Here is a 27,494-nt window from a genome sequence, read left to right as displayed (position 1 = left end):
ATGCATTTACTGCGAAATTGTGGAATTATGTTTCTATGTAGCATCTCTCTATGTATGGGCCATGTATGTTGAACGAATTCTCCTAGGGATAATTCTATGATTGAATTTATCTTGACAAGCCATCTTACCTTGCAAAACGAAGTGTAAAAGCTTTTAAGGTCACTCTCCTTTGCCCTAATGACAAGCGAAGTTGTCCTTGAAGCCTCCTTGACCTAGAAACGAAGTCCATTCTCATATTCTTCTTGACTCCAAACTCCCCAAAGGATTAGGCATTGGTCTACCATAAGGTAATCACTAGAAAAATCATTTTTCTTCACCTCTCTTTCTTAATTCTAGGTCTAGCCACATTAGGGCTCCTAGGGCATCATTTTCCCGACAAACCACCTATAGAAAAACTTCGATCTCTTGGCCTCTACTGCGCTAGTGTGTCCCCTATGCATCCTCCAAATATGAGGGAATTCCGACAGTGGGGTTGTGAGATATCCAAAGCCCTAGCCTTGAGATTGGTTTTTGCCCTAAGTTTCCCTAGGCTAGTTCCTCATAGGGATCATTTTGTACCTTTAAGTGAAAATCATTTCTTCGATCCCCTTCTTTTCTTGGTTTAGGTCAAAATCATCGTTGGTTGCTAAACTCCCTCCTCTTGACCTAACATGGGTCATTTTGGTCCCGTGTGGCCCATATCTTATCAAAGCCAACTCTTCAAAAACCACTTGGGAAACCAAGTTCCACAAGGATTTTAGGGTTTAGGAAGCTCCTTTACAGGTCACATTCCCTAAGCCAAGCCCTCAAATCCCTATTCCCCTATCCTAGAGAACCTGGTACCTTGCTTAAAAAGCAAGCAAGTCCCACTCTTGATTCTCTCCTAGGAAAGGGTCCCCGAGATCACTTCACATCCATCTTAGTTGATCTATCCTTCATAAGTGATTCTCTATATATCAGGTCTCCTCTCATCGGTGAAAGTCCATAAAGAGTAGGAAGCTTTAGCTATGGTGACAATGGGATTTAGCTTCATTGTTGCTCTTGACCAAGCAAGTGCCCCTCTAGGACCCCCTGCTAGTTTGAGCGGTAACAAGGACCAATCAGCACAAGGTCAAGTAGAGGGTCGTCGAACAAAAAGAAATTGTTGCTTTTAAAATGTTGAATGTTGGAATTTAGGGTAACTTGGAAGGTATTTCCGAGAGAAGGAAACCCAACAAAAGTAGATGGTTGGGCAATTTACCGAAATTTGGGTTTTTGGACCAAAAGTAGTGCGTTTGGGACCTAAGAAATCAATTGTTTGTTTTAAGGAGTTAAGAGACCGAAACCCTAAAGATCTAGAGATTTCCTAAGAAACCCCAAGAGAAAAATATAGTAGAGAGCCTAAGGAGAGGAACATTGTACACACACTTCAGAAGGACTTCTTGAGTGGAGTGAGATTGGCCTATAGAGAGGCTACAGACCCTTAAGAAGATGGAGAGCTAAAGAGAGCGGCCGAAGTCTATTGAACGAAGGTCGAGGAGGTTGGAGACCTAATCAAGTTAAGGAGAAAGTTGTTTGTGGATTTCTCTGGTTGTAAAGGAGTTGTGTTAATGCTTGTTGGATAGCCAAACAAGTTCACATGCATAGTTAAGAGGACTGCAGCGTTGTGAAAGGCAAACTTGGAGGGTTGAGGCCTAGAGCTAAAGGTCGAGGCAAGTGTTAGCAATCTGAAATGGGTTAAAGAAGGTCATAGGGTCGTTAGAAGACTTGGTATGGCTAACTGCTGCCAGGATAGAAGGGGTCGAGGATCAAATCAAGTAGGCCAAAGGTCAATTTAGGTTAGCCAAGGGGTAGATTTCATGCTAGAGTGGGTAGTTGAGGTCTGTAATAGATTAGACTGAGATTTGGAGGCTTAGTTAAGGTAGATATCAAGCATAACAAGGGTTGTAAGGATTGATGTGGAGGTCGAGGGTATGAGGAGGACAGAGGAGAGTCTGAGGCTCAAACAAACGATGGCCAAAGTGCCAAAATTCACTAGATAGAATGCAAGTAGGCCAGTGGCAGTTTGGTAGTTAGTTGTAGTAACAAAGACTGAGAAAGGGATGAACTGAGGTCAGTGTGGCGGCCATAGTATGGTCAACAAGTGATATTTGTATAACAAACAAGTTTGTTGGAGAAATAAGGACCCAGCAGCAAGAGTAGAAGGTTGATATTATACAGTGAACCGAAGGGCAAGCCCCACTATGAGAAACTAAGTGACAAAGGTAAATGGAGTTGATCTTTGTGTGAATTTGAAGGCAAAGGACAGCCAAAAGAGAAGTGGACAAGGACCAAAAGGACTGAAGACGAAGCACTGCCTTCAACAAGTAAGTCTAGACTTGTCGTCGTGTTTTGTTGGGCAGATTGTAGATCTGATGGATCAAATCTCAAGCCCTAGTTTTGAATACTATGTATACCAGTTGTATCAAGGTTTTATGAAGAGCCATGATCCCTAGTACGAAAGCCCTAATGATTCTTTTATTAATGGAATAATAAAGATCAAGTGTTGGGCTCATCAAATCTATACACTTAATTGATTTCACAGTTGTTATGTTTCCGTTGTGCAAAGTTCTTTTGTGTTGGGGTTCCTAGTGCGTTTATGTGCTAAGATCTAGTCATAGACCAGATCTAGGGCCTAAGGAAAATTCAACATTGAAGTGTTCGGGCAAGAAGCAAGAGGCTCTGGGCAGCACATGAGACTCACAGGGAGCGAGCAGAGGCTTGCGAAGTGTACACTAGTTTCCAGTAGTAGGCAGCAAGTTTGGGCAACAAGCAATAGGGCCAAGCAGTGTGTAGAAGAGGACAAAGATTGCCATGCAGGATGCTTAGGAATGGGAGGCTTCTAGGAGAATGTTTCTCAGCTCAGGTTCCATATCAGGTAGCAGGACAAGCTTTTGTGTCAGAGGGAGCTGCTATAGTGGATGTGATGAGTGTGGAGATGGACCCGAGTTATGGAAGTACCTTCCTCGCTAAGAGGGAGTGTGACCAAATATTGGGTGTTGGGTTCAGGTAAAATCTAACAATATCACCCTATTACCTTGTTGTTTATGCATATCTAATAGCCTTAAAACAGTTTACTCTTGTTAAGCCCTAATCTCTATTTGAAGTCCTTATTCCATTCTTGTTGAAAATCATTTTGAGGTCTTTCTTAGGCTGCGATATGACATTGAATACCATATTATTGAAAATCATCCAAACACTAACTTATAGCAGCCCATTTAGTGATCTAACTTTAGGGTGCTTGAACCTTAGCATTGGAAACCTAGGTTATCTTTGGCCTTGCCAAGCTCTCTATCCATCTTTAGACCTTAAAAAACTTATCACCTTGAGCCCTAGTATTAGAATATCATTATAGGTGATTTAGGGAAGCCTCTCTTGTGGTTTAAATCGCACTAGAGAGTAGAAGGAAGGTTGTTGAGGTGATAGTGGCACCCCTTCCTCGTTGTTGCCATAAGGTCTAACCCCCCACCGGTGAGCCTTTGCACCAGGTCCGCTAGATTTCGCAGCAACGAGAATTAATAAACTCATTTGGACCTTAGGTAATTTTATGCTTTTATACTTTATTTCATTGTAGTGAGTCTTTTTGATCTATCCCACATTTATAAAGAGCACTGACTTGACTAGCTTGTAACTCTTTACAAGAAATATTTTGATTTCTCATTATCTATGCAATCTTGGTTTTCTTTATGTTTTTGCACTATCAATGTAAATTTGTGCAATCAAGCTTCAACTATAACTCTTGAGAGAAGAAATTTCTTCATATTTATCAATGACAACCTTGCAAATGTTATCTAGCAATCTTGTATCTTTTGTATTGACTTTTGTCTAGAATGATTGTATTTGATACATCTTTTAGGTCTTCTGATGAAAGAACTTTTAAATATGACCTCATTGTAAAGTCGTAGAATGTTATCTTCTTCTTCTTATAGCAGAATGTCAAAGTTTATTCTTCATGTTTAAGATGACATCCCCTAATGTTTTTATCTAGGATAAAATCAGAATTATGTTAATGTCTTTTTCAAACATAGATGTAATGTTGGTTTGGGATAAGAAAATATAATCATTAACTCCCAATACTAGATCATTTATTTCATATTGTTTGTCATTCTTGAATTTCAGCTTTTTGGTGATACTCAACTCATGGATTGATAATTGATTGGCCACATCAACATTGATGTAATTTCCCTTGTTACTCAGACAAATAGCAATGCTAACACCTTTTCCTTGAGTAGTCCCTTCAATTTTTAATAACACCAAGCCAGGGTTTGGATGACCTTTACAATGAAGCCTTCCTTATTTTTATTAAAATCCATCTTTTACCCTTTTTTCACTTTTCATGGAACTAAATACTTCTAGAAACTTCAAGTATCCATATATCTTTCTAGATAATTACCTAAGGTCAACTAGCCTATAATAATTTCCTTCATTGAAACTTAAAATAATACTTGATATGTTTCTTTTATATGTGCCAGGGATACAAACTTACTAGGTAATACTAATTTATATTCATTTTCAAAGAATCAAATGTTCTCTTTACTTTATATCGGATGGGAATTTAAACTCCAGAATAATACAAAACCTTCTTCCATGTATGTTGATGACACTCAATTGAATTTTATTTTGACCTTCATATGTAGCTAGAGGTTGGAACCCAGAACGGCATGACCTTTCCATTAGAATCAAATCAGTGACTTGCTGACAATGAATTAAGATAATAGTGGCTTTGGTACCTTAATACGGTGAGGCTCTAAAAATGTTTGGGGCCCCAGTGATGGCTGTATAGATTTTTGTTTTTATGTGATATTTATGCGACTTTTCTCCCAGACACATGACTGTCAATGACAGTAGTGTTGAAGAAACCACAGTGGTAAGCAGCAATAGTGGTTTGGTGGACTGTTCCGGTGCCCCCATAATACATATGTGGAACACAGAAATGAGACGATGTTTCTCTACTGTTAGTTCTTCAAGGTCCATATGCACAATACCATCAATATCCTTTCCATACTATAATAACCTAAACACAAAAGGATGGGCATGGAACAATACCTAGAATATCCATATGATCATATCCTAATGAAGATATTCCACAGACAACTGGTGATTTAACCTGAACAGAAATTTATATCCAATTAAAGCTAACTCAACCAACCAAGCTGTGCAGTTTCACTCAAAACAATAACACGATATGTTACTCCATTTTGAATAAGAGACCATCCTAGGAAGACAAGAATGAAAGAAAACAGAAAAGTTAAAAATTACCACATTTGTTGCATCAAACTTCCCTCCCAACCCTACTTCCAAAATTGCAACATCAACCTGAGAGAATGGAAAATATGTCCATTTAAATTATGCTCAGGATATTCAATCTTAAATGGTTATATTCTTTCCCAAACAGAAAATGGGAAGCATGAGATTTAGAATCTGAATGCTCAAGTCAGCTTCTAAACCATAGCAAACTGCAAATTCTTATTATTACCTCTGTTACACATTTCATGATTCATATCAACTCAGTGGCCATATATCTTAGAAAAGTTCACATTTAGGAAGCCAAATTTTGAGTACCTCAATAATTGTTTTTACGCAGCAAACTAGCCAAATTATGGCATAAGCCCTAAATAACAAAAAACTCTGAAAGCATTGGTAAAAAAATGGAAGGTCTAGCAAACAAGTGCAATTACCCACCTTCTCTTCTGTAAATATCTTGAAGGCCAAGAGTGTGAGGAATCGGAAAAAATGTACATACTCTAAATGGTTTTCCTGCATGAAGAACAAATAACTAAAATAGTTAGCTATACCGAAGAAATAGTCGAAGATAAAGACACTCTATGGGAGCTAGCGTTAAAATTTAAACTCCATTCCAGCCAATGTTATAAAGGAAGCACAACCAAAATTTTTAAAAATTAACTACATGCCAAATAAGGAAGCATTTTCTACTCAAAGATCTTAATATTGTTATAATTAAGAACAATCACAAAATAATCATTCATATCCAGTTCAAGCTACTCTATTTCAAAGGCTTAAAAAATGCTGCCATTTCTGTTCATTGTAAAATAATTAATCTAGAATACGGCATGGAAAAATGCATCCTTAACTTATTTTTGTCAAAGGTGTCTTATATTACAGTAAGAACCATAATATTGGATCAAAATGTATATCAATCAGCTAAGGTCTCTTGTTGGCCCTCTCTTCCTACATATGTGACAAGGGCATATTATCCCTCTTGTCAGCAAGGGTACATGCGGATTTTTGCAGCATATTTCACCACCATTGTAAGCTTTGTTGCCACAAAATCTAGCAGGTTTTGGAGAGGGAAACCCTACAAGGCATAACCAAGGGACAACTATGGGGTAGTGGTCCACTGTCACCACAACCAAAACCCCCTTCTCTTTACGAATTTTCACTGATGGGAGGACTCTCAGTGTGAGACTAAGGTCATCTATGTACAATATTCTAGGTAGGAAGTGTTAGGTGACTTGGCTATACCTTCTACAAGAAAGACACAACAAAGGCTCAAGGCTTCCAATACAAGGCAATTAGCTTTCTATGTAGAGACCTAGGGCTACAAGCACATGACCTAGGGTTTGAGTAATTTGTTGAATGTTGGAGCATCCACAGATCAAGGATAGGAGAGAAGGTTTCCAAAAATGTAAATTAGCAACGTCAAGGCTCATAAAACCTTCCAAAAAAACCCCAAGTTGAAGTAAAACAAAACTGGGGTTTACCTCTTAGGGCAAACTACTAGGGCAAGAAAGTTTATTAACAAGATTGAAGTGGATGCCCACCAAAAGAATAGATTTCATGGCAAATACTATACCCTTGATGTTTAGGCCATCCAATCCCTGAAACTTTCCTTTCGATTCGCACTAAGCCCTAGTTCACCACCTTAGCCTTAAAGGAACTGAAATTTAGAAGAGAGAGAATGTGGATAAGAAAAATATGTGATCACCAAGTAAGTAGACTAGTCCCTTGTTACTTAGGAGAATGGTGTCTAGGACGAGATAGATTAGCCAATATGTTTCTAAGGAGGCAAAAACTTGATGCCCTAGCAACAAGATTTCAAGCACTTACCTATGCAATGGAGAAATGGATTTTCATGGGAGAGCTTTTAGGAGTTCACCACTAAGACACTTCATTACATGTTATGTATGAGTAATGCATGCAACATTCATCTAGATAGCATTCAATTAATCTTCAACAAATTAGGGCACAATTTAGCTAGAATCAATTATTCCATAAATTAGACATAGAGATATAATTTTCAACAATTAGGTGCACTTACAAGATAACATGCAAGATTTCCATCCATTTGACCAAAGAATAGCTCCAAAGATTAGCAAAATCAGCTCCAAATATCAAAATGCATCAACAACATCCAAATCATCCACAAGAGAACAAGTCCAATGTAATATCCCCGATATTGATTTTTCCATCTGAGGGGGTCAGCGAAGATTCTTGGGGTGGTGCCAAGCATAACACAATATTGCAATTCAGGCATTAAATGAAATCTTAGCAATGGGAGGCAATTCTCGAGCAAGGAGGTGTAGGAAAGTGGGTCCCACAAATTCAAGAGGAAAATTCGCACTTGTGAGAAGGAGAGAGAAAAAGGAGTGCGACTTAGCGAAGAGTGGGGACCACCAAAGGACGAGAGGGCCAACGAATATAAGGGAGGGAGGCCTTCATTATGGGATCTTTTGTCACTTTAACTTCTGAGTTGAGTTCTCTTGGGGTTGTTTAGCACCGGAGCCAAGTGTTGTTGAGCACAAGGAGTTTCAAGCGAAATTCCACCCACTTCTTCGAAGAACTACGAGTGTCTCCCTAGTTGGGAAATTGGGAAGTCTATTTTCGGGCTTCCATAAAGCTACACTAGCAGCAGATTTCTCATTTCCCGCATTAAGCATTCAAGAGGAAGCCTTCATCAAGCATCATCAAAACCTTGAAAATATAAGCGATGAGCGGGAAGACAAGTCCTCCATGGGTCCACATGATGAAAACGATGATTTTGAGAACACATGTGTTCGGGAGGATGAGTCTATGGAAAGTCAAGTTGAGGTTGACCTTACCTTTCTCAAGGATACTACTCCTGATGACTCTTCTTTTGAGAACCTTGGGGAAGGTAATCCCATTAGCCCCTTGGAAGTTGATATTGGAGATTATTTTCACATTGAAAAGGAGAAATGGGAAATTGTTGGTCCTTAATTCGATTCTGCTCCGACAGGGAGGATGAGGTTGGAATTAGCCTTCCCTTTAGTTATGATGACATATCTATCGATACCCTTGGGAAGGAGGATCATTATTTTCCCTTGCATGAAAGAGGGCAGTTGGAAATAATTGATTCTCCTTTTTGGGAAAACCCTATCTTTGATACTAATGATGAGGCCCTTGCTCTTACCTCTCTCCCTTGTGATTCTGGGAGTATATCCAAATCACTTGAGCCTTTAAGATATGATTTTAAGGAAAGGAGCCCCATTGAATACAATACCTCATCTTCCCCGTCGCGTTTCTATGAAAATTTGTTGCAGTAATTGATTTATTTCTCCTACTTATTTACAATAAGTTATTCACCAATGCTTCAGTAAATATCAAAATAAATTCAGTTGCAGACTTCACAAATTAAGAACTGAAAATTAAAAGGCAAGAGAAACATCAGCATATGAACAATCACATTGACACACTTGTTTTTGGACAATCATCCCCGGAAAAACCCAATGTGGGAAAACTGGTGCAGCAGATTTGAGGGTTTCTATTATTGGCAGTAAATATCTAAATACAATCTGGATGCCCCAGAGAAAATGGCAATCCACTCAGAGAAGATAACTGAGAATTTTCTCACACTGATTTTGGAGATTTTATCCTGTCCCCAGCTCCTGGATGACCCACTGTGCAGTCTCTGCGTGAGCCTACGCAGCCTCTGCATGACTTCTGCATGGAGACTCCCTCTGACTACGTCAACCTAGGTTATTGTTGCTTCTGCTGCTAAGAAATCGAGATTTCTCCTACCAATCACCCACAGTGATTCTTGGCACCGATCTCTGCTTATCCCCCAACACTTTTGCGTCAACCTTTTCCAATTTCTGTGTTGTCCCTCTGTGCCAATCTCCTCTAGTTGTTGCATTGTCCCTCCTTGGCTTAGCGCTGGCTCTATTACTCTTCATTGTCTTCTCTAACGTATATTCATTAGAATTGGAAATCTCTTCCTTCCAGTACTGCCTCTGATCCTCACTGCTTGATAACTAGTTCGAATTCCTTAGCAAACCCTGTCCTAGGAAAATTGAATTGACTGATCAACTCTCTGTGTCTTTATAACTGAACCCCAAGCCTCCTTATACTTTTCTCGTTGAGACTTCAACGGCTGAGATTAAGTCCCTAATCAATGGTTGAGATTAAAACTTGACTTGATCTGCCTTCTAGATCATTCTCACCCATATTTTGATTAATAACCATTAATATTTTAATTTTCCTAAGTTTAGACTTAGGAACCCCATTAAAAATATTAATTATTTTAATAAAATACAATCCGAGTGGAATTTCACCAAACGGTTTCTGGTTTCTTTAGAACTCATGTGCCTTAGCCTCTCCACCAATTTTCAAGGCTAGAGCACTTCCGATGCTACCATTAACTAAAACTCCCTCTTAGCGAGAAGGTGCTCTAGCAACAATTTCCAACTGCATGTTGCTCTACTTCTGAAGCACCTCCTCTCTGCATTGTTGCTGCCACCAACACTGTGTTGTTGTTGCAACTGTACTGCTACCCATGACACTGCCATTGCTGCATTTGTACTACATCTCCCTCTCAAATGTTGCATCACGATATTGAAAGGGATTTTCCAACATACCCATTTGTTCCCGAAATTGAACAAATTTTGTTCTTCCTAGAGCCTTGGTGAGTACATCTGCTACCTAATTTCTTGTGGGAGTATACTCCAACTATACCGCCCCATGCTGAACACAGTCCTTGATAAAGTGACACCGAATATCAATGTGTTTGGAGCAATCATGAAACATTGGATTTTTAGAGAGCTTGATACAACTTTGATTATCACAGAAGATCTTTGTCGCTTCCATCCTTTTCCTAAATAGATTTACAAGCAGTTTCTTAAGCCATATAGCTTCACATGTTGCTTTGCTAGCTACCATATACTCAGCTTCAGCAAAGCTCAGTGCTACAGATTTCTACTTCTTACTGCACTAGGAGGTCATCCCAGATCCAATACCGAAGCAATACCTAATGGTACTTTTCCTGTCTACTGAACTTCCTGCCCAATCTGCATTAGTGAATCCACTCAATTCGATATCATCGCCCTTGGTGTATCTTAATCCAAAATTGATTGTTCCCGCACATACCTGAGAATGTGCTTTGCTGTTGCCCAGTGCATCCTTTTTGGTTCCACCATGAACTGACTAAGGGTGTTGACAACATAACATATGTCTGGCCTGGTGTTGACTAGATACATAAGTGACCCAATGAGTTGTTTGTATAAGGTGGGGTCCACTTCCTTGTCTCCGGAAGCATCTATTTTCTTCCAATTGGTAATCATAGGCATAGCCATAGGTTGACAATCCTGCATTTTGAATCTTTTCATAAATTTTGATGCATATCTGCCTTGGCCAAGGAAGATCTCACCATCCTGTTGCCAAGCTTCCAATCCCATAAAATAGTGCATTAGCCCCAAATCCTTCATGTCAAATTATGTTTCCAGGTTCTTCTTGCAATCCTCTATGAGTCTGGATGATCCTGTCAAAAATAGATCATCCACATACAATACTAGAATTAGCGGCTCACCTTCTACCAACAAATAATAAATATTGGGATCGGCATCGCTCTTGATGAATCCCAACTGCTGTAAGTAGTTGTCAATTCGACCATACCAAGCTTTAGGTGCTTGTTTCAACCCATACAAGGCTTTCTTCAATCTACACACATGAGTTCTCTTTTCATGTGTTTCGAAACCTTCTGGTTGTTCGATATATACCTCTTCTTCTATCACCCCATTCAAGAACATTGTCTTGACATCCATTTGGTGAATCTCCCATCCCATCTGTGTTGCAAGGGATATAATGGATCTGATAGAGGTATACCGAGCTACTAGGGCAAAGGTTTCCTCATAGTCTATTCCTTCCTTTTGAGCATATCCTTTTGCGACGAACCTAGCCTTGTATTTGTCTACGTGACCATCTGTAGCATACTTGATCTTGTAGATCCATCTCAAACCCACAACTAATATGTTCTCTGGTCTTGGTACAATTTCCCAGATATCATTTGTCATGATGGAACTGTACTCTTCTACCATGGCATCCACCCATACCTGGTGCTATACAGCTTCTTGAAAACTAGAATGTTCTTCGACATGAGCTACCAATGCTTCGTACCTGTTAGGTTTTCTACGTTGTCTTTTCTCGGCTCTAGGAGCTCCAACAAATTCCTCTGCATCCTCAGAGTCTGTCGTACTTCTTGGCTAGTCCTTCCACTGATGGTGGGAGGTTCCATCTGTTCCTCTTCCTGTTGTTGTACCTACTGTGACATTCCCGGCTCCTCTTCTCTTGAGGAGATGTTACTACTGGTTACCGTGCTTGAACTAGATACCTGTCTTCCTGCCAGATATGATCCCAGTTGCTAGAGCGGATGAGCCTCCTTAGCCTGCTCTTCAAATAGCATCTCTCGAGATTTCCTAAAGGCTCTATCTTCCATGAACTTCGCATCCCGCCATATTACAATCTTCCTACTACTCGGGATGTAGATTCGATACACCTTTGAAGTCTCGTTGTAACCCACGAGATACCCAACTTTGGCAGTCTGCTCTAACTTGCTCCGCTTCTCTTCTAGAATATGGCAATAAGCCACGGTTCCAAATATCCAAAGATGACTAACTTCTGGCTTCTTTTCCGTGAAAACACCCTCTAGTGTCTTCTTTCTTAAAGCCCTGTGAGGAATCCTGTTTTGAATGTATACAATCGTGTTGCGTGTTTCTACCCATAACTTTTTTGGGTAGATTCTGATCATATAACATCGCCTTTGCTGCTCCAACAATAGTTTTGTTCTTCCTTTCTGTGACTCCATTCTGCTTTGGATTATAAGGTGATGTCTATTCTCTTCGGATCCCTTCTCTTGCGCAGAAACCTGTGAAGTCCTTATCCGTGTATTCTCTGCCATTGTCTAAGCGCAATATCTTGATCTTCCTTCTTGTCAAGTTTTCTACTAGAGCCTTACACTTCTTAAACTGATCAAAGACCTCATCCTTGGTTCTCAAAAAATAGATCCAAGTTTTCTTGGAATGGTCATCTATGAAGGTGACAAAATACTCAGCACCATTGATGGCTCTTGTAGACATTGGACCGCAGATGTCTGAGTGTATTAAGCCTAATACACTCTTAGCTCTATTGTTGCTTCTGGAATAACTTGCTTTGGCGTACTTGCCTAGTATGTAGCCCCTGCATGTATCTTCATGCTTGGTAGTAAGCACTGGAACCCCCGTAACAGTTTCCTTGAGCATCCTTAATGCCCCATGATGTAAGTGTCCCATCCTTCTATGCCATAGTTCATTTAATTCTTTTTCTCCACTGACATTACTACTTATCAGTGCCATAGGAGACTCGAGTTGCAACGTGTATAACCTGTTGCTTCGAGTTCCAATCTGGGCCCTCTTTTTCCACTTAGGATGCCTAACATATACTCTATTACCGATGAAGTACACATCATATCCCTTATCTTGTAATTGAGATACATAAATCAAATTCATTGCCATACGTGGCACATGCAGTACGTTTGGGGCCCGAAGACCATCTCCTGCTGTTGTCTGGAATGTAACAGTTCCCTTTCCTATTGGGGTGCATTTCATCCTACTACCCATTGTGATCTGGGAGTTCATTTGTTCCACCTAATAGCTCCAGCAATAATCTCGCTCTCCAATCATATGAGCTAAAGCCCCGCTATCGATGTACCAATCCTCGACTAATGCAGAACTCGATATGCAATCAAATTCCTCTTCCAACCTAGAAGCTAATTCGGAAATATTATGATCCCTACTATCCTCCATGCTCTTTTTCTTTGCTTCCATTTTGCTTGGACCTTGCTCCGATACCATGTAAAAATTTGTTGCAGTAATTGATTTATTTCTCCTACTTATTTACAATAAGTTATTCACCAATGCTTCAGTAAATATCAAAATAAATTCAGCTACAGACTTCACAAATTAAGAACTGAAAATTAAAAGGCAAGAGAAACATCAACATATGAACAATCACATTGACACACTTGTTTTTGGACAATCGTCCCCGGAAAAACCCAATGTGGGAAAATCAGTGCAGCAGATCTAAGGGTTTCTATTATTGGCAGTAAATATCTTAATATAATCTGGATGCCCCAGAGAAAATGGCAATCCACTCAGAGAAGATAATTGAGAATTTTCTCAAGCTGATTCTGGAGATTTTATCCTATCCCCAGCTCCTAGATGACCCACTATGCAGTCTCTGCGTGAGCCTACACAGCCTCTATGTGACTTTTACGTGGAGACTCCCTTTGACTGCGTCAACCTGGGTTGTTGTTGCTTCCTGCTAAGAAATCGATATTTCTCCTGCCAATCACCCAAAGTGATTCTTGGTACTGATCTCTGCTTATCGCCCAGCACTTATGCGTCACCCTTTTCCAGTTTCCGCGTTGTCCCTTTGCGTCAATCTCCTCCAGCTGTTGCGTTGTCCCTCCCTAGCTCAGCACTTGCTCTATTACTGTTCACTGTCTTCTCTAGCGTACATTCACTGGAACTGGAAATCTCTTCCTTCCAGTACTGCCTTTGATCCTCACTGCTTGATCACTAGTTCGAATTCCTTAGTAAACCCTACCCTAGGAAAATCGAACTCACTGATCAACTCTCTGTGTCTTTCTAACTGAACCCCAAGCCTCCTTCTTATACTTTTCTTGTTGAGACTTCAACGGCCGAGATTAAGTCTCTAATCAACGGTTAAGATTAAAACTTGACTTGATCCGCCTTCTAGATCATTCTCACCCATATTTTGATTAATACCCATTAATATTTCAATTTTCCTAAGTTTAGACTTAGGAACCCCATTAAAAATATTAATTATTTTAATAAAATACAATCCGGCTGGAATTTCACCAAACAGTTTATGGGTTCTTTAAAACTCATGTGCCTTAGCCTCTCCAACAATTTTCAAGGTAGAGCACTTTCGATGCTACCAAAAACTAACACTTTCCTTCTTGTTCATCATTTTGAGTCATCCACAAGTGATTCCCTTACCCTGTGTCATATGATCTCAAATGACCATGAGCCCTTTCTCCCTTCTAAGTATAGTGTCAAGGAAGAGCCCCTCATTGAATATACTTTATCTCCTTGGACCCACCCTCGGGATTATGATCACTCCATGACCTCCCCTCTCCAATGTGACCATTACCTTGAGCAACCTATTCATTTCACTCCTTCCTTCCCTCACCCTATGTTCCCCTCCCATCATGACTTTGTGGTATCCACAAAGCATAATATTATGAGCAATGATTGTGATAGGGAGTTCTTGAGAGTGATCATTCATTCCACTATTGTGTACTTAGAGGGAAAGCCTCACACTTCTAGATTGACTTATTTTCCTAGGGCTTCCTGTTACCTCGAATGGAGATCATATTTTCCCACCTCCCACCCGCTTCATCCTCTCTGTGATTGTGTCAACATTCACTTTGGGATTTGCTACATGAGTAATTATATTGGTAGGCATATGTATAATGATACGATGATATGTTGGTTGCACTGGCATTATGATTTCACTTAGTATTAACAGTGTACTATATGCATGTTAGGGTAGGATGCATTGCATAATTATTTTCTCATTAGGACTATCATATGATATTCTCATGATAGATAAGTTGCATTTAGATTAAATTTGCACTTTAATTTATTGTTGAATTTTACAGCCTAATACTAAGCATGGGTGATCATAAGACACCACAAAAACATGTTGCCTCGTGTGCTTGGTCTTTGATATGTGCAGGTAACAGGTCTATAGTACCAAGAGATTGTTGGTGTTCTCATGACCTCTCGTTCAAGTAGCTTCGCGCACTTCCCGAGACATCATGTCCCAGTTCAAGCCAAATGTTACCCACCATCAGTGGGTAGTGTATATAGGAGAAAAAATTTCTCCTAGATGTTCCTCAGTCGGTAGCCAGCAGCCCCTTACAGCCCCCATATAGCTCAATGCACCATTTTCTCCACCACCTAAGCCAGCCATGTGGTCCCTTGCCCATTTGTTATGAATGTATGTTTGAAGGTGGGCCTCCCGACCCCAAAGGTATGACTTTTCATTGGTTTGGTTGAGTAATTTTGTTTACTTTTCATGGGCACTTTTGGGCATGGATTGGTGGGGGGATTCGGTGGAAAGAGTGGGTTAGGTCTGTATTCTTGTCTCCACTACCTGATTTTGTGATTACCCTTGTATCCTAGTCCTGTGGGGTCCCCTTTACTGACCATTGGCTTTGGTAATGGCACTACATGGGAAATCTTGATTTTGGTTATGTGGTCCTGCTTCCCGATACCTCCTACATTACTCCCCTCCACTCATTTTAGCCCCATTCATCTCTTTTCCCATCTAGGTCCACATAGGGTTAGCCTCTCCCTCCCCTTGTCCACACCTTGGGTTAGGCTTGGAACGATGCCCCGGGCAGCTAAAAAGAAAATGAAAAGCATAATTTGGCCACTCTCAACAAGAAATGTACCACAAAATGCAAAATATGGCCGCGACATACAAATTTAGCACATGGGCAAAAGCCAAACATGAGCCTTTCCCCTTATTCATAGCCATCACCCTGGTTCCTATGGGCCCTAGATGAGCCCCCTCCATCATTAAGGAACCCATGATTGTCCCAACCCCTGGTGGGCGATGAACTGCCCCACCTTAAGGGGGTATCCACTGCTATATATTACACATCATGCTCTCATCCCCTGGAGCCCCGAGAAGTTATGAAGAAAAATCAATCAAAGGAAAAAAGGGATATGAATAAGGGTGGAAAAACAAGGGTCGGAGTAACTCATGTACCATGATTTGCTCCCTCCTAGACTCATATACCCAGGTGTGGGCTTCCCTCATTATAACTACCCTTGCACCATGACATGTGGTCTAGATGTTTCCCCTGATCCCCTCTTTGTTCCATTATTATATCATCTAGCACCTACCACTTGAGTGATGTACCATGGACATGTCACCCACTTTAGAGGTTGAAACCACCTAATAGGGTCCTTAGTTAACCCCCTATTGAGCTTGGAGACACTTGTACATGCCAAAGCCCACTATGGAGGGGCATGCCAAGATGAAGTGCCCCATTAATCCCATGGCATGTAAGCTTTATTACTTGATTATTCTAATGACTTGTTGTATTGGAGGGAAAAAGAGACACATTGGATCTTATGCAGGATTGCAGGTGGGTCGGCATTTGGGGCTTGGTCTCCCTATACAGGGTCCTAGCCCTCTAAAGGGCCACATTGGCACTTGTAGGGTAAGTGGTGAGAGCCATGGACCTCCACCATAGTAGATATTACTTCATGGATCCTCAACAGGACTCATCGATTGCTCGTGTTCCACCTTTGGGATGAGGATGATGCACTTGGTTCACCATGCCCAGTCGGCCCCACAATTGCACCATACACTTGGCAGATGTTCCAGGATGCCTCCTGCTACAGATGGAGGGCTTATGTCATTACTCCAACCCTTACAGATGGTCTACAGACATATTTGATCCATTTGGAGACCCATGAGGACATCCTTGTGCCCCCACACCCACTTGGGAGCTCCACAGGTTCTCTGTTGAACTATTGAATAATAATAAGAATATTTGATCAAAGGGTTTTCCCCACATTGGGGTTTTTCCTTGGCATCTACCATATCTTGTGTCCTCTTGCCTTGGCTTGTCTTCTGTACATCTTTTTATGTTCTATCTGCATTTACTGTCAATGTGATTGCTACTGGATATAATTGGAAATTGTCATTGGGCTACTAAAGGAACATTGAAGTAAATTGTGCTAAACATACCATTGTTATCTAAAATTAACATGGTATCAAAGCTCAAGTGAAGACAAAGCCCAAGCAAGAGTGAGGAAAAGCAATCATTAAGGGAAGTTGTTGAACAAGAACTTGGAACTAGCCCCAATGATGACTACATCTTACTTCAAATCCGAGGACGAGCTTAAGGACAAATCCGACTATGATGCATGGAAGATGTCTCTAGATTTAACTTTGGAAGAAAATGATGTCATGGATCATGTCAAAGGAAGAGTAGTGGAGCCTCCTTCAAATGCATCCGCAACTGCACAAACAAAGCACAAGAAAGGTGAGGTTAAAGCTAAGAAAATTATTGTTGATTCTATTCACAAGCCTTTGGTTGCCTATATTTCAGATTTGGAAACATCTAAGGAGATGTATGACAAGTTGGTTGGGATGTTAAGAGTAAATAATGCAAATCAAGTTCTCATTCTCAAGAACAAGTTGAAAGACATCAAGATGGATAGAGGAGAATCCATTCAATCCTACTTCATGAAGATTACCAAAATCAAGAATGATCTCCTATCTATTGGAGAAGTCATTTGTGACAAGGAGCTCACTCTTATTGCACTTGGAGGCCTTACAAGAGAATGGGACGTGTTTAACACTACCATCCTAAACAATGACAGGATTTTGGGATTTGATGAGTTACTGGCTAGATGCACTCAAGAAGTTAATGTTGTAAAACAAAAGGAATTTTATCTTATTTCTGCCCTCAACACTGCCTCTCCTCCAGATATTGATTGATAGTGGTGCCTCAAGGCACTTCATTGGGTACAAAGAGGCTCTATCAAACTTGATTGAAAAGAAGACAAATATGAAGATTATACTTGGTGATAATGCCACTTATCCCGTGAAAGGAATTGGAATTGTTACTCTTCACTTAAATAAAGGTCAAACCCTTCATTTACAAGAAGTGTTGTATGTACCTAATCTAAAAAAGAACCTGGTCTCTATTTCTGCGATGGAAGATAAAGGTTTCAAGGTGACATACATTGATGGGAAGGTTCGTGTTTGGCAAAGGAACCCGAGAGATGCATTAACTCATGGATTCAGGGTTGAAGGTCTTTATCAGGTTGGAGGAAGTTCGTTGGGAGCAATGACTTGCAATACCTCTCTTCAATCTGAATTATGGCACCGCAGATTTGTGCACCTTCGTTACAAAGCCTTACCTGATGTAAGGAAGATGGTCATAGGTATGTCCGAATTCAACTTAAATCATGAAGGTGTGTGTCAGGGTTGTGCAACTGGAAAACATACAAGGGGACCATTCCCTTCAAGTCAAAGTCAAAATACTGATATTCTTCAATTAGTCCATTTTGATCTATCAGGTATGTTTCTCGTGACATCTTTGGGTGGATATTTGTACTATGCAATTTTTGTGGATGACTTCTCTTACAAAACATGGATCTATTTCTTAACGAAGAAGGACAAAGTGTTCAAATGGTTCCGTTCTCTCATAGCCTTGGTCGAGAATCAAATAGAGAAAATGATCGAAATATTGAGGACTGATAATGGGACCGAATATGAGTCAAATGAATTCGTTGACTATTGTAGAGAAGTTGGAATTAAGAGGGAGACAACTACAACATACTCTCCTGAGCAAAATGGAGTTGCCGAAAGGAAGAATCAAACTATCATAGAAGCCACACATGCCATGCTTCATGACGAAGGTCTACAGAAGTTCTTATGGGGAGAAGCTGCCAACATCGTTGTGTATGTTCAAAACAGATGCCCACATCAAGCATTGGACTTAAAGACACCTGAAGAAGTATTCATCGGTAAGAAACCTAATGTTTCTCATTTTAGAATTTTTGGTTGTCCTGTATATTTTCATGTGCCGAAAGAGAAAAGAAACAAGCTAGATACATCTGGGAAGAAAGGAACATTTGTGGGCTACAGTAAAACTTCAAGAGCATATAAAATCTATGTGCCTGGTAAAAGGGAAGTGGAAATAAGTCATGATGTCACTTTTGATGAAGATTTTGCCCTTAGGAAAGTCTGAGATCCTCCTATTAGGAATGACAATAATGATGATGATGCAGGAAAGCAGGATGAACCTCCGTCTGATGACCTGATGCCCGATGTGGAAGGTCCGATGGATTCCATTGATCCACCTCCTAGTGAGCCCTCTAATTCAAGAAAAAGACCTTTGTGGCTCAAAGATACTCTTGAAGATGCTGAGAAACATATTGCACCAAGGGGGACATTTCCTGAAAGCAAGAAGTCGAACAGGTACCAAGGGTACTTCACTGCCATGAGTACCATTGTACAATCTGAGCCTTGCACATTCGAAGAAGCTGTGAAACACCAAATTTGGAAGGATGCGATGAATGAGGAGTATGAGTCGATCATGAAGAATGATGTCTGGTATGTGGTTCCTAGACCCAAGGACAAGTCAGTGGTCACTTCAAAATGGCTCTACAAGATCAAACATGGAGTTGATGGGAGCGTTGAAAAGTTCAAGGCCAAATTCATTGCTCGAGGCTCCTCTCAAAAGGAAGAAGTAGATGAGGATGATATATTTGCTCTGGTTTCCTGATATACCACCATTTGTTCAATCATAGCCCTTGCTACCTCACAAGGATGGAGCCTACACCAAATGGATGTCAAAACAGCCTTCTTGCATGGCTCACTTATGGAGGAAGTCAACGTAGAATAACCCGAGGGGTTCGAAGTTCAAGATCGAAAGACACATGTATGCAGGTTGAAGAAAGCCCTCTATGGGTTGAAGCAAGCCCACAGAGCTTGGTATGAGAGGATTGATAGCTATCTTATGAAGTTTCTTGAGAGATGTGGAATGGTGGACTGCAAGTCCATATCTACTCCGATGGAACTCAACTCCAAGAAGCTATGAGGAAGTACTGCTAGGCCCGGATTAGCAAACCCTTTCGAGTAGCGTCAACTTGTAAGGCCCTGATGTTCTTGGTAAACACTCGTCCTGACATATGCTTCGTTGTGAACACGTTGAGTCAATTTATGGTCGACCCAAATCACATTCATTGGATTGTTGCTAAGAATCTCTTGAGATCTCTCAAACGCACAATCCACTATGCACTGAGATACATTGTTGGGAACTTGAGGCTTCATGGATATTCAGATGTTGACTGGGTCGGCAGTGTGGTGGATCGTAAGAGCACATCTACGTGCTGCTTCTCTTTTTGGGGTCTACTTCAATATCTTGGATGAGCAAGAAGCAGAAATCAGTTATTTTAAGCACGTTGAGGCCGAATACATTGTTAAGAGTATGGCCTGTTGTAGAGTTGTTTGGTTGAGGAAGCTCTCTAGTGACCTATTTCAGCACATGCTAGATACCATTGTGATCTTCTGCGACAACCAGAGTGGGATTCGCCTATCAGACAATCCCGTGTTCCACGACCGCTCCAAGCACATTGATATCAGGTACCACTTTATCAGGGATATGGTACAACAGAGAGCAATAAGGCTCCAACTCATGAGGACAGAATTTGACCTTCCAACTCATGGGGAAGGTCAAATTCTTAACCTTCCGAGAGAGACTTGGAGTCGTGGAATGACTCTCCTATGAGGGTCCCGTATGAGTTGGACACTGAGCTCTGAGAGTTCCTAGGGGCTTGGGGTACTTCTTGGAGCTATGAGTGACCATAGGGTGAGTGGTTCACCTTCCCCTAATGGTGTTCTAGATACAAAGTGTGTGGTTCACCTTCCCCTAGTGGTGTTCTAGATATAGGGTGTGTGGTTCACCTTCCCCTGTGATACCCCATGATGGTTGACATGTGTGTAAAGTGAGTGGTTCACCTTCCCTTACGATTGGCATATGCATAGGATGAGTGGTTCACCTTCTCCTATGGCATATGAGCAAGATGGGTCGATCACCTTCTCCTGCCAATACCCCAACACACATCCTACCCATGGAGTCCTAAACTCATGGGAAGTACCTCTCATCTGGCCAATAGTTGGGAAAAGATGGTTAAGGACCATAGCACTACTGATGGACACATCATGTACTGTTGTACTCCCTATGACTAGGATGCATAGTGTTCAACAACTTGATCTGGGATCAAGGACTGACTTTTGTCAGTGGAGAGCAGTAAGCTCTTATGACTCACTCTCAATCACTTCTTCATTATTACTTCATGGTTCAACAAAGCAAAGCAATCCAGAGCATAGCAATGATGACAAAGATGGTACATGATGACAAGATGGCATGATGATGACAAATGGATTGGTACGTGGAATTCTTCCTAATTGAGAGGGAGTGTTAAAATTGGCAACTAGGGCCAAATTCCACCTTAGGAAAGCTCATATGATGGAGATAATTATTGCATTGGATTCCTCTTTTCAAGAGGTCCAATTTTGATATAAAGATCATCTCATTCTGACAAGCAGAAGTGGAATTTTGAATTTATTCTCTCTCATGCACAAATTGTCAAGGTCGGCCTCAGCCAAATGTAGGCTAGAAGCCGAATGGATGTGTCTCCTCACCCTCAACGAATAGTATAAATAGGAGTGACCACTCTCCTCATTTGGACATCACTCATCACATCATTTCATCTCTCTCTCTTCTCTTGATTGGTCCTTACTGCTTCAACAACGTCTCTCTCTCTTCTTCGCACATGTGTCAAAATTTATCTTGATAAGTCATCAAATATTGCAAATCGACGTGTAAAGACCTTGAAGTTGCTTCTCTCATGCCTTAATGCCATGCAAAGTTGTTTTCAAGGCCTCCTTAACCAAGTGAATCTATTCCAAACTATAAATTCTCCTTGACTCCATCTCTCCCAAAGGACAAGGCACTAATCCTCCATTGGTGATCATTTTCAACGCTTATTCTTTTCACCTCCCTCTTTTTCTAGGCCTAGCCTACATAGGTCACCTAGGGCATCAATTATCTCACAATCTAGCCATCCAAACACTTCGATTTTTTGTCCACAACTGCGCTAAGGTTTGCTCTAGAGGCCCTCCAAATTTGAAGCAAATCCGACAGTGGGATCTCAAGATATAGCAAGCCCTAGCTCAAGGACCATTTCTTGCCCTAGTTTTCCCTTGGCTAGTGTCCTCATTAGGATCATTGAATTCAAATCTCAAAGAAAATTTATCCTTTGATCCTCTTCTCCTCCCTAATTAGGTCAAGCCCCTCATTGGGTGATCAACTCCATACCCTTGACCTAATTTTGGGTCTGCTTGGTCCTGTATGGTCCCAAAACCTATTAACACCAATTCCACAAAGATCACACAAAGACCAATTCTCCATAAGGATTTCTAGGCCTAGGAATCATCTTTACAAGATATATTCCCAAACCCTAGCCTCGAGAATCCTCTTAGCCCTTCCTAGAGAGCATATCACCTTGCTTCCCGAGCAAGAAAGCCATATAATTGAGTCTCTCTTGTGAATAGGCCTTAGGAATCACTCCTTGCGCTCCTATTGTTCCATTCATCTAGTGATTCCCTTTTATACTGGGTCTCCTCCCATCAGTGAAAGTATGTAAAGAGCAAGGAGCTTTAGCTGAGTTGATAGTGGGTCATCGCTCCATTGTTTCCCTTGACCTAGTAGTTGCTCTATAGGATCCCCTGCTAGTTTGAGTGGTAACAGGGCTCAATTAGGCCAATTAGGCTATTCGAACTCCCTTAGGCATTGTATAAATTGATGAGAAGCTCATTCATTCCTCTCATCATCACTTGGATTAGATTAGTATCTCTTGAGAGATTTTCGCACTTTTTTGTTGGGATGAATTTTTTGGAGTTTCTAGATGCACTATGATGTTTGGATCTTCGCTATTGTCTTTGGAGCTTCTTTCTAATGTAAAGTTGATGAATGGATATACTCTCTTTCTCATATAAGTGAACTTTTAATGCTATTCTTGTTCCCTTACTTGTCAAATGCATGTATATTGTTATCATTATTCTTGTATGAGTTGATGTAATGCAAAATTCTTCTGGGACCTTGAATAAGTGATTTAATGCATGCGTTTCTCTTTGAGGGTTGGGTGAATGTTCCTATAGGCACCTCTTAGGTTGAAATACCTCAAAACTTCATCTATTTGGCAATTTTTCAGTATAAATCTCTAATTACCTAGTTGTTGCCCTTGAATAGGCTAGTGATGGTTAATTAGGGCTCCTTAGCTCACGAAATTCCTCGATCTAGGTGTATCTTGACTCCATTAAACCCCCTAAGCAAGGCACTGATCCTCGCATCCTCTTGGTGGTCAAATTTATCTTTCTTTTCTTCACTCTTCCCAATTCTAGGCCTAACCCTAGAGGGTCACTTAGGGCATCAAGAAAAATTATTTGTTCCATCCAAACACCTTGAAAATCGGTCACAATTGCGTTCGGGTCTTCTCAAGGGGTCCAAGTTTGAGCACAATCCGACAGTGGAATCCCAAGATATAGCAAGCCCTAGCTATAAGATCATCTCTCTCCCTAGGTTGATTTGGGTTAGTGTCCTCACTAGGATCATTGCATTCAAATCTCAAAGGAAAATTAGTCTATTGATCCTATTCTCTTCTCTAATTAGGTCAAGCCTCTCCTTGGATGATCAACTCCATACCTTGACCTAGTTTGGGTCCACTTGGGTTCTTTGTGGTCCCACAACTCTACAACTCAAATTCCACAAGGATTACATAGAATCCATTTCTTCACAAGGATCCTTAAGCCTAGGAAGCCCCTTGTCAAGGCATATCCTCCAACCCTAGGTCTAGGTATCCTCATAGCCCTTCTTAGAGAGCCAATCACCTTCCTTTCAAAGCAAGCAAGCCAATTACTTGAACATCTCTTGTGAATAGGCTTTAGGAATCACTCCTCATCCCATCATTGATCTATTCATCCTGGTGACTCTTCTCATACCGAGACTCCTCCCTCTTGCACCCATTTTTTCAAAATTCCAAGGAAGCACTTGTGCTAATTTTTCAAAGATCATAATCATCAGCCATTTGTTTATTATGTCACTGTAAACCCAATTTCTGCAAATTGTAATGTAAATGATGCTAGTATGACCATTAATTATGTAACAACCTAGGTAAGCCTATGATATTGGCGACGAATTTAATCCTAGGAGGTTTTTCGTCTCACAGTATTATGTATGTTTCTAAACATGAATAATCGGCAAAGTTTTTCCCTCCAGCTTAAACCCAAAAGCTAGGTTGGAATTTATTATCGAAGTCCTAGGTGAGTCCTAGAGTTCTTAGTCGAGTCTATTGTAAAAGTGATTTGAGAATAATTTAAGCTATTTGGCTAAATTATTTTATTATAGATCACTTTGTCTACTAGATCATTTGTGTCGCAGAATTGGATAAATATTATGAGGGTTTATAACAAACGGGTATTCTGCCTTTGAGAGTTTAAATGTAATTATCTTATGTAAAAAATAGTTTAGTGCATGGTCCCTCGCAATGAGACACCATGGTTGTATTTGAGGGTGGAAAAATAATTAATCCCCTCAAGTGTCAACTAATTAATTTTTCTGGCAAAAATAAAACTAAATCCTAAGCCAGAATATTAATTAATTTAGAGTGAAAAAATTATTTCTTGAGAAATTAATTTCTCCAATGGAAAATGACCAAAAAATTCATGGGTCATGAAGAAGTCAATTTTTCGAGGTCCCCCACCAAGGCAAAAATACATTTTTTGAGAAAAATTAAGCCCTTGGACCTTGGTGGTTAAGTCAACGTCAATTGTTTTAGGAATTAATCCAAAATAATTATTTTTGGATTAATAAAAAATGGATTTAATGAGAAATTTGGAAATTCCTCAAAAATAAATATTTTCAATCACAAAGAATAAAACCTAATCAAGTACTACTTTCAATGCCATGTCCGTGAACGAATTGTGGTTGTATGGCGTGGCCAAAATCTGCTAACAGAGAAGCTTGAAAAGTTGGAATCTTGGCTTGCTCACTTTCAGTAACATGTCAACTGCCTATATTGTCCACTTCCTCCTCTAGGAATGGGGACAGAGAATCCTGCTTCAATCACCTCTGATGACTGATTATGGTAATTGGTGTCTTTCTAGTTCTTTTTGTTTTTTGGTATGTAAGGCCTATAAGGTTGTGGATCTCTCAGTTGGGTATTTTTCTTTTTGTCTGTAGCATAATAATAACATTGTTCAACAAACCTGGTCGGGGTGAGGCCACATGCATTTTGACATCTTTATATGTGCCTTTTGAGTAATGAAAAAACTTCGACTTACAAAAAAAAAAACTTTATCAAGTATTTATCGACGGTCGAGATTATTTTGAGGAAGATAAAATCAACTAGCCATTATTTTCCACTTGGTGGATTTATCTATAAATTAGAAGCCATTTGCTTCTCAAGTCACAATGATTGTGACTCTAGTCTAAATGTAATTTTGTAATGCTGGTGTGAAGCCATTGTTCTGCTGGGAACGTTTGAAATTCATAATAAAAGACTTTGGGGTTCAATTCATGGTGTTTGTCTCATTGATCTATGGTCCACGCTGGGTATGTGCTTTCCTATATTGTGCTTCAATATTTATATGAATCATTATTTCATTTGTAGATAATAGTAACATTCTATTGGCAAGTTTTGGGCTTATCTTAAGTGATCCAATTCATTGCATGATCTAAGATTTTTCTCTTAAGAAATATATAGAGTTTGCAAGTTCCCCAACCCTTGGGCTCCAAGTTCACAGACTATGGGCACATGCTGACCTTGTTTGGGCTTCAGGAAATTTATGTGGTTTTCTTACTTCGCTAAGGTTGTGGTTAACATTTATCTTTCGAAATACATCAATCTATTGTCATTATCATAAAAATTATTATTCAAAAAAATATTTCAAGCATTGTATATTCGTATATAGATTGTAAATTATTTTTTATAAAATAAATTTTGTAGAAGAATTTTTTCTAACCCATGTTTTGCAGCTGGGGTTTGGAATTTTAAATTTTTGTATATATTGGGGTTCTAGGTACTTGTAATTTCATTTGTGCAAGTGAGATTCAAGAAGATTTGTTGGGTTGGAGCTAGATCTAGGCCCTTAAGGGTAAGATCTAGTTTCTAGAATTTTTTGCGGGCCAACATCAAAGGAAATTGGACAAATTTGAAGATTTGAAGCTAATTCACCTTTTTGCGAGGGTTTGTAAATTTGTTTTTGGGCCTATAGGCTCAGTGTCTGCCTCTAAGCCTAGCCGCGGTAATATTTTTGACTTTTTTTTGCCTTAGCATGGCTCTTTTCTCTCTGTCATCACCTTCGTTACGCCTTTTAGGCCTCCAAGAGTGTGAGTTCCCTCTTTGGGTCGAATTTCTCTTTCTTGTGGCCCCCTCTTTCCAAAATTGTCTCTAATGCGGAAAATCAAAATTGGAGACATGACAATATGGAAGATGTTATGGGAGAGAACACCTTCCTCGCTAAGAGGGAGTGTTAGTTTCTATAGCATCGAATGGTGTTCTAGTATCAAACTTTGTGGAGAGGCTAAAACATATGAGATCTCCAAAACACAAAAATTATTTTTGGAAATTCCACTTAGAGATTGCTCAATTAAATTAATTGATTGATAATTAAAAATGCCTAAGTCTAACTTTGGGAATCGATTAATTAATGGGAATTAATTGAGAAAGGTGAGAATTCTCTAAAAACTCACATGGATTGACTTAGGAATGATTCCAGCCATTGATAAGGACTTAATCGTGGTCGTTGGTGATCCAACTGGAGATTATAAGTGGTCGATGGGGTTGGAGAAGAACACACAGGAAGAACGAGTTTCCTTGGTAGATCGATTTTCTAGAGAGCAGCATTCAACTGGAAGAATTTGAGCCAAAAGGAAGCAGGAGAAAGAGGGAGATTAGTAGCATATTTTCGGAGGATTCCAGATCCAAAAGAGCCAATTGCGAGTGGGACGAGTTTTCCTCAGGAAGCTACACAAGGACTGTGCAGGTGGGCTTAAGAGGAGAGTCAGATTCAGCCAAAGAGGGATTCGATCTAGCTGCTGAGGTCCGGGATTAATTCCAGGAGGCCAAGTGAGCCACTTCCTAGGTCTGAGACAAGCAGAGCTACAGGATTTAGTGTGTTTCTGAGGCAGTGTAGTTAGAGTCTATGTAAGCACTGCGTTGTTGCTCACGCAGGGGCATCTTGTGTCGCCCAATTTGGCTAGATTTCGAAGTAGAATCAGTTGCGTTGATGAGGTATTGGCCTCACAAATATTTTGCTAATATTTCTCTCAAATTGTATTGCTAGATTAAGCATCCAAAATTGTACTCAGAATTTTGTTGCATAATAATAATAAGACCTCATATGCTACACCAGTTTTCCCACATTGGGTTTTTCCAAGGACAATTGTCCAAAAATAATTGTCATATTTTTTGTATGTGCTCTATATTTCTCAGTTTCCAACATTTTATTTTTCACAAACTTTTTATGGTGAAAATTACAGTTGCAATTTTATCCATTATTTGTTGTAGCAAATAAACTGCTTAAGAAATAACCAGTTAGAAGAATAATTTCTAGTCGTTGCAATAGATTAAAATTTCAAATAA

General features: G+C 40.1%; 1 protein-coding gene across 1 annotated transcript in view; it reads right to left on the bottom strand.

Annotated features, from left to right (window-relative positions):
- LOC149140003 (uncharacterized) overlaps positions 1–27,494 on the bottom strand; it is a 349,910-nt gene that overhangs the window by 144,212 nt on the left and 178,204 nt on the right. Inside the window, exons 9-11 of the mRNA XM_089450875.1 lie at positions 5,680–5,754; positions 5,257–5,313; positions 5,044–5,104 (exon numbers count right to left, since the gene is read on the bottom strand). Coding sequence (XP_089307001.1) covers positions 5,044–5,104; positions 5,257–5,313; positions 5,680–5,754 — 193 coding nt within the window. The remainder of the gene's footprint in view (positions 1–5,043; positions 5,105–5,256; positions 5,314–5,679; positions 5,755–27,494) is intronic.

This window comes from Pinus tabuliformis, chromosome X (assembly GCF_031772625.1).
Source record: "Pinus tabuliformis cultivar Carrire ecotype Pingquan chromosome X, CPIR1, whole genome shotgun sequence".
Classification (NCBI taxonomy): domain Eukaryota; kingdom Viridiplantae; phylum Streptophyta; class Pinopsida; order Pinales; family Pinaceae; genus Pinus; species Pinus tabuliformis.
Note: the sequence above shows the minus strand (reverse complement) of the source record. Positions and strands in the feature narration are given on the sequence as shown.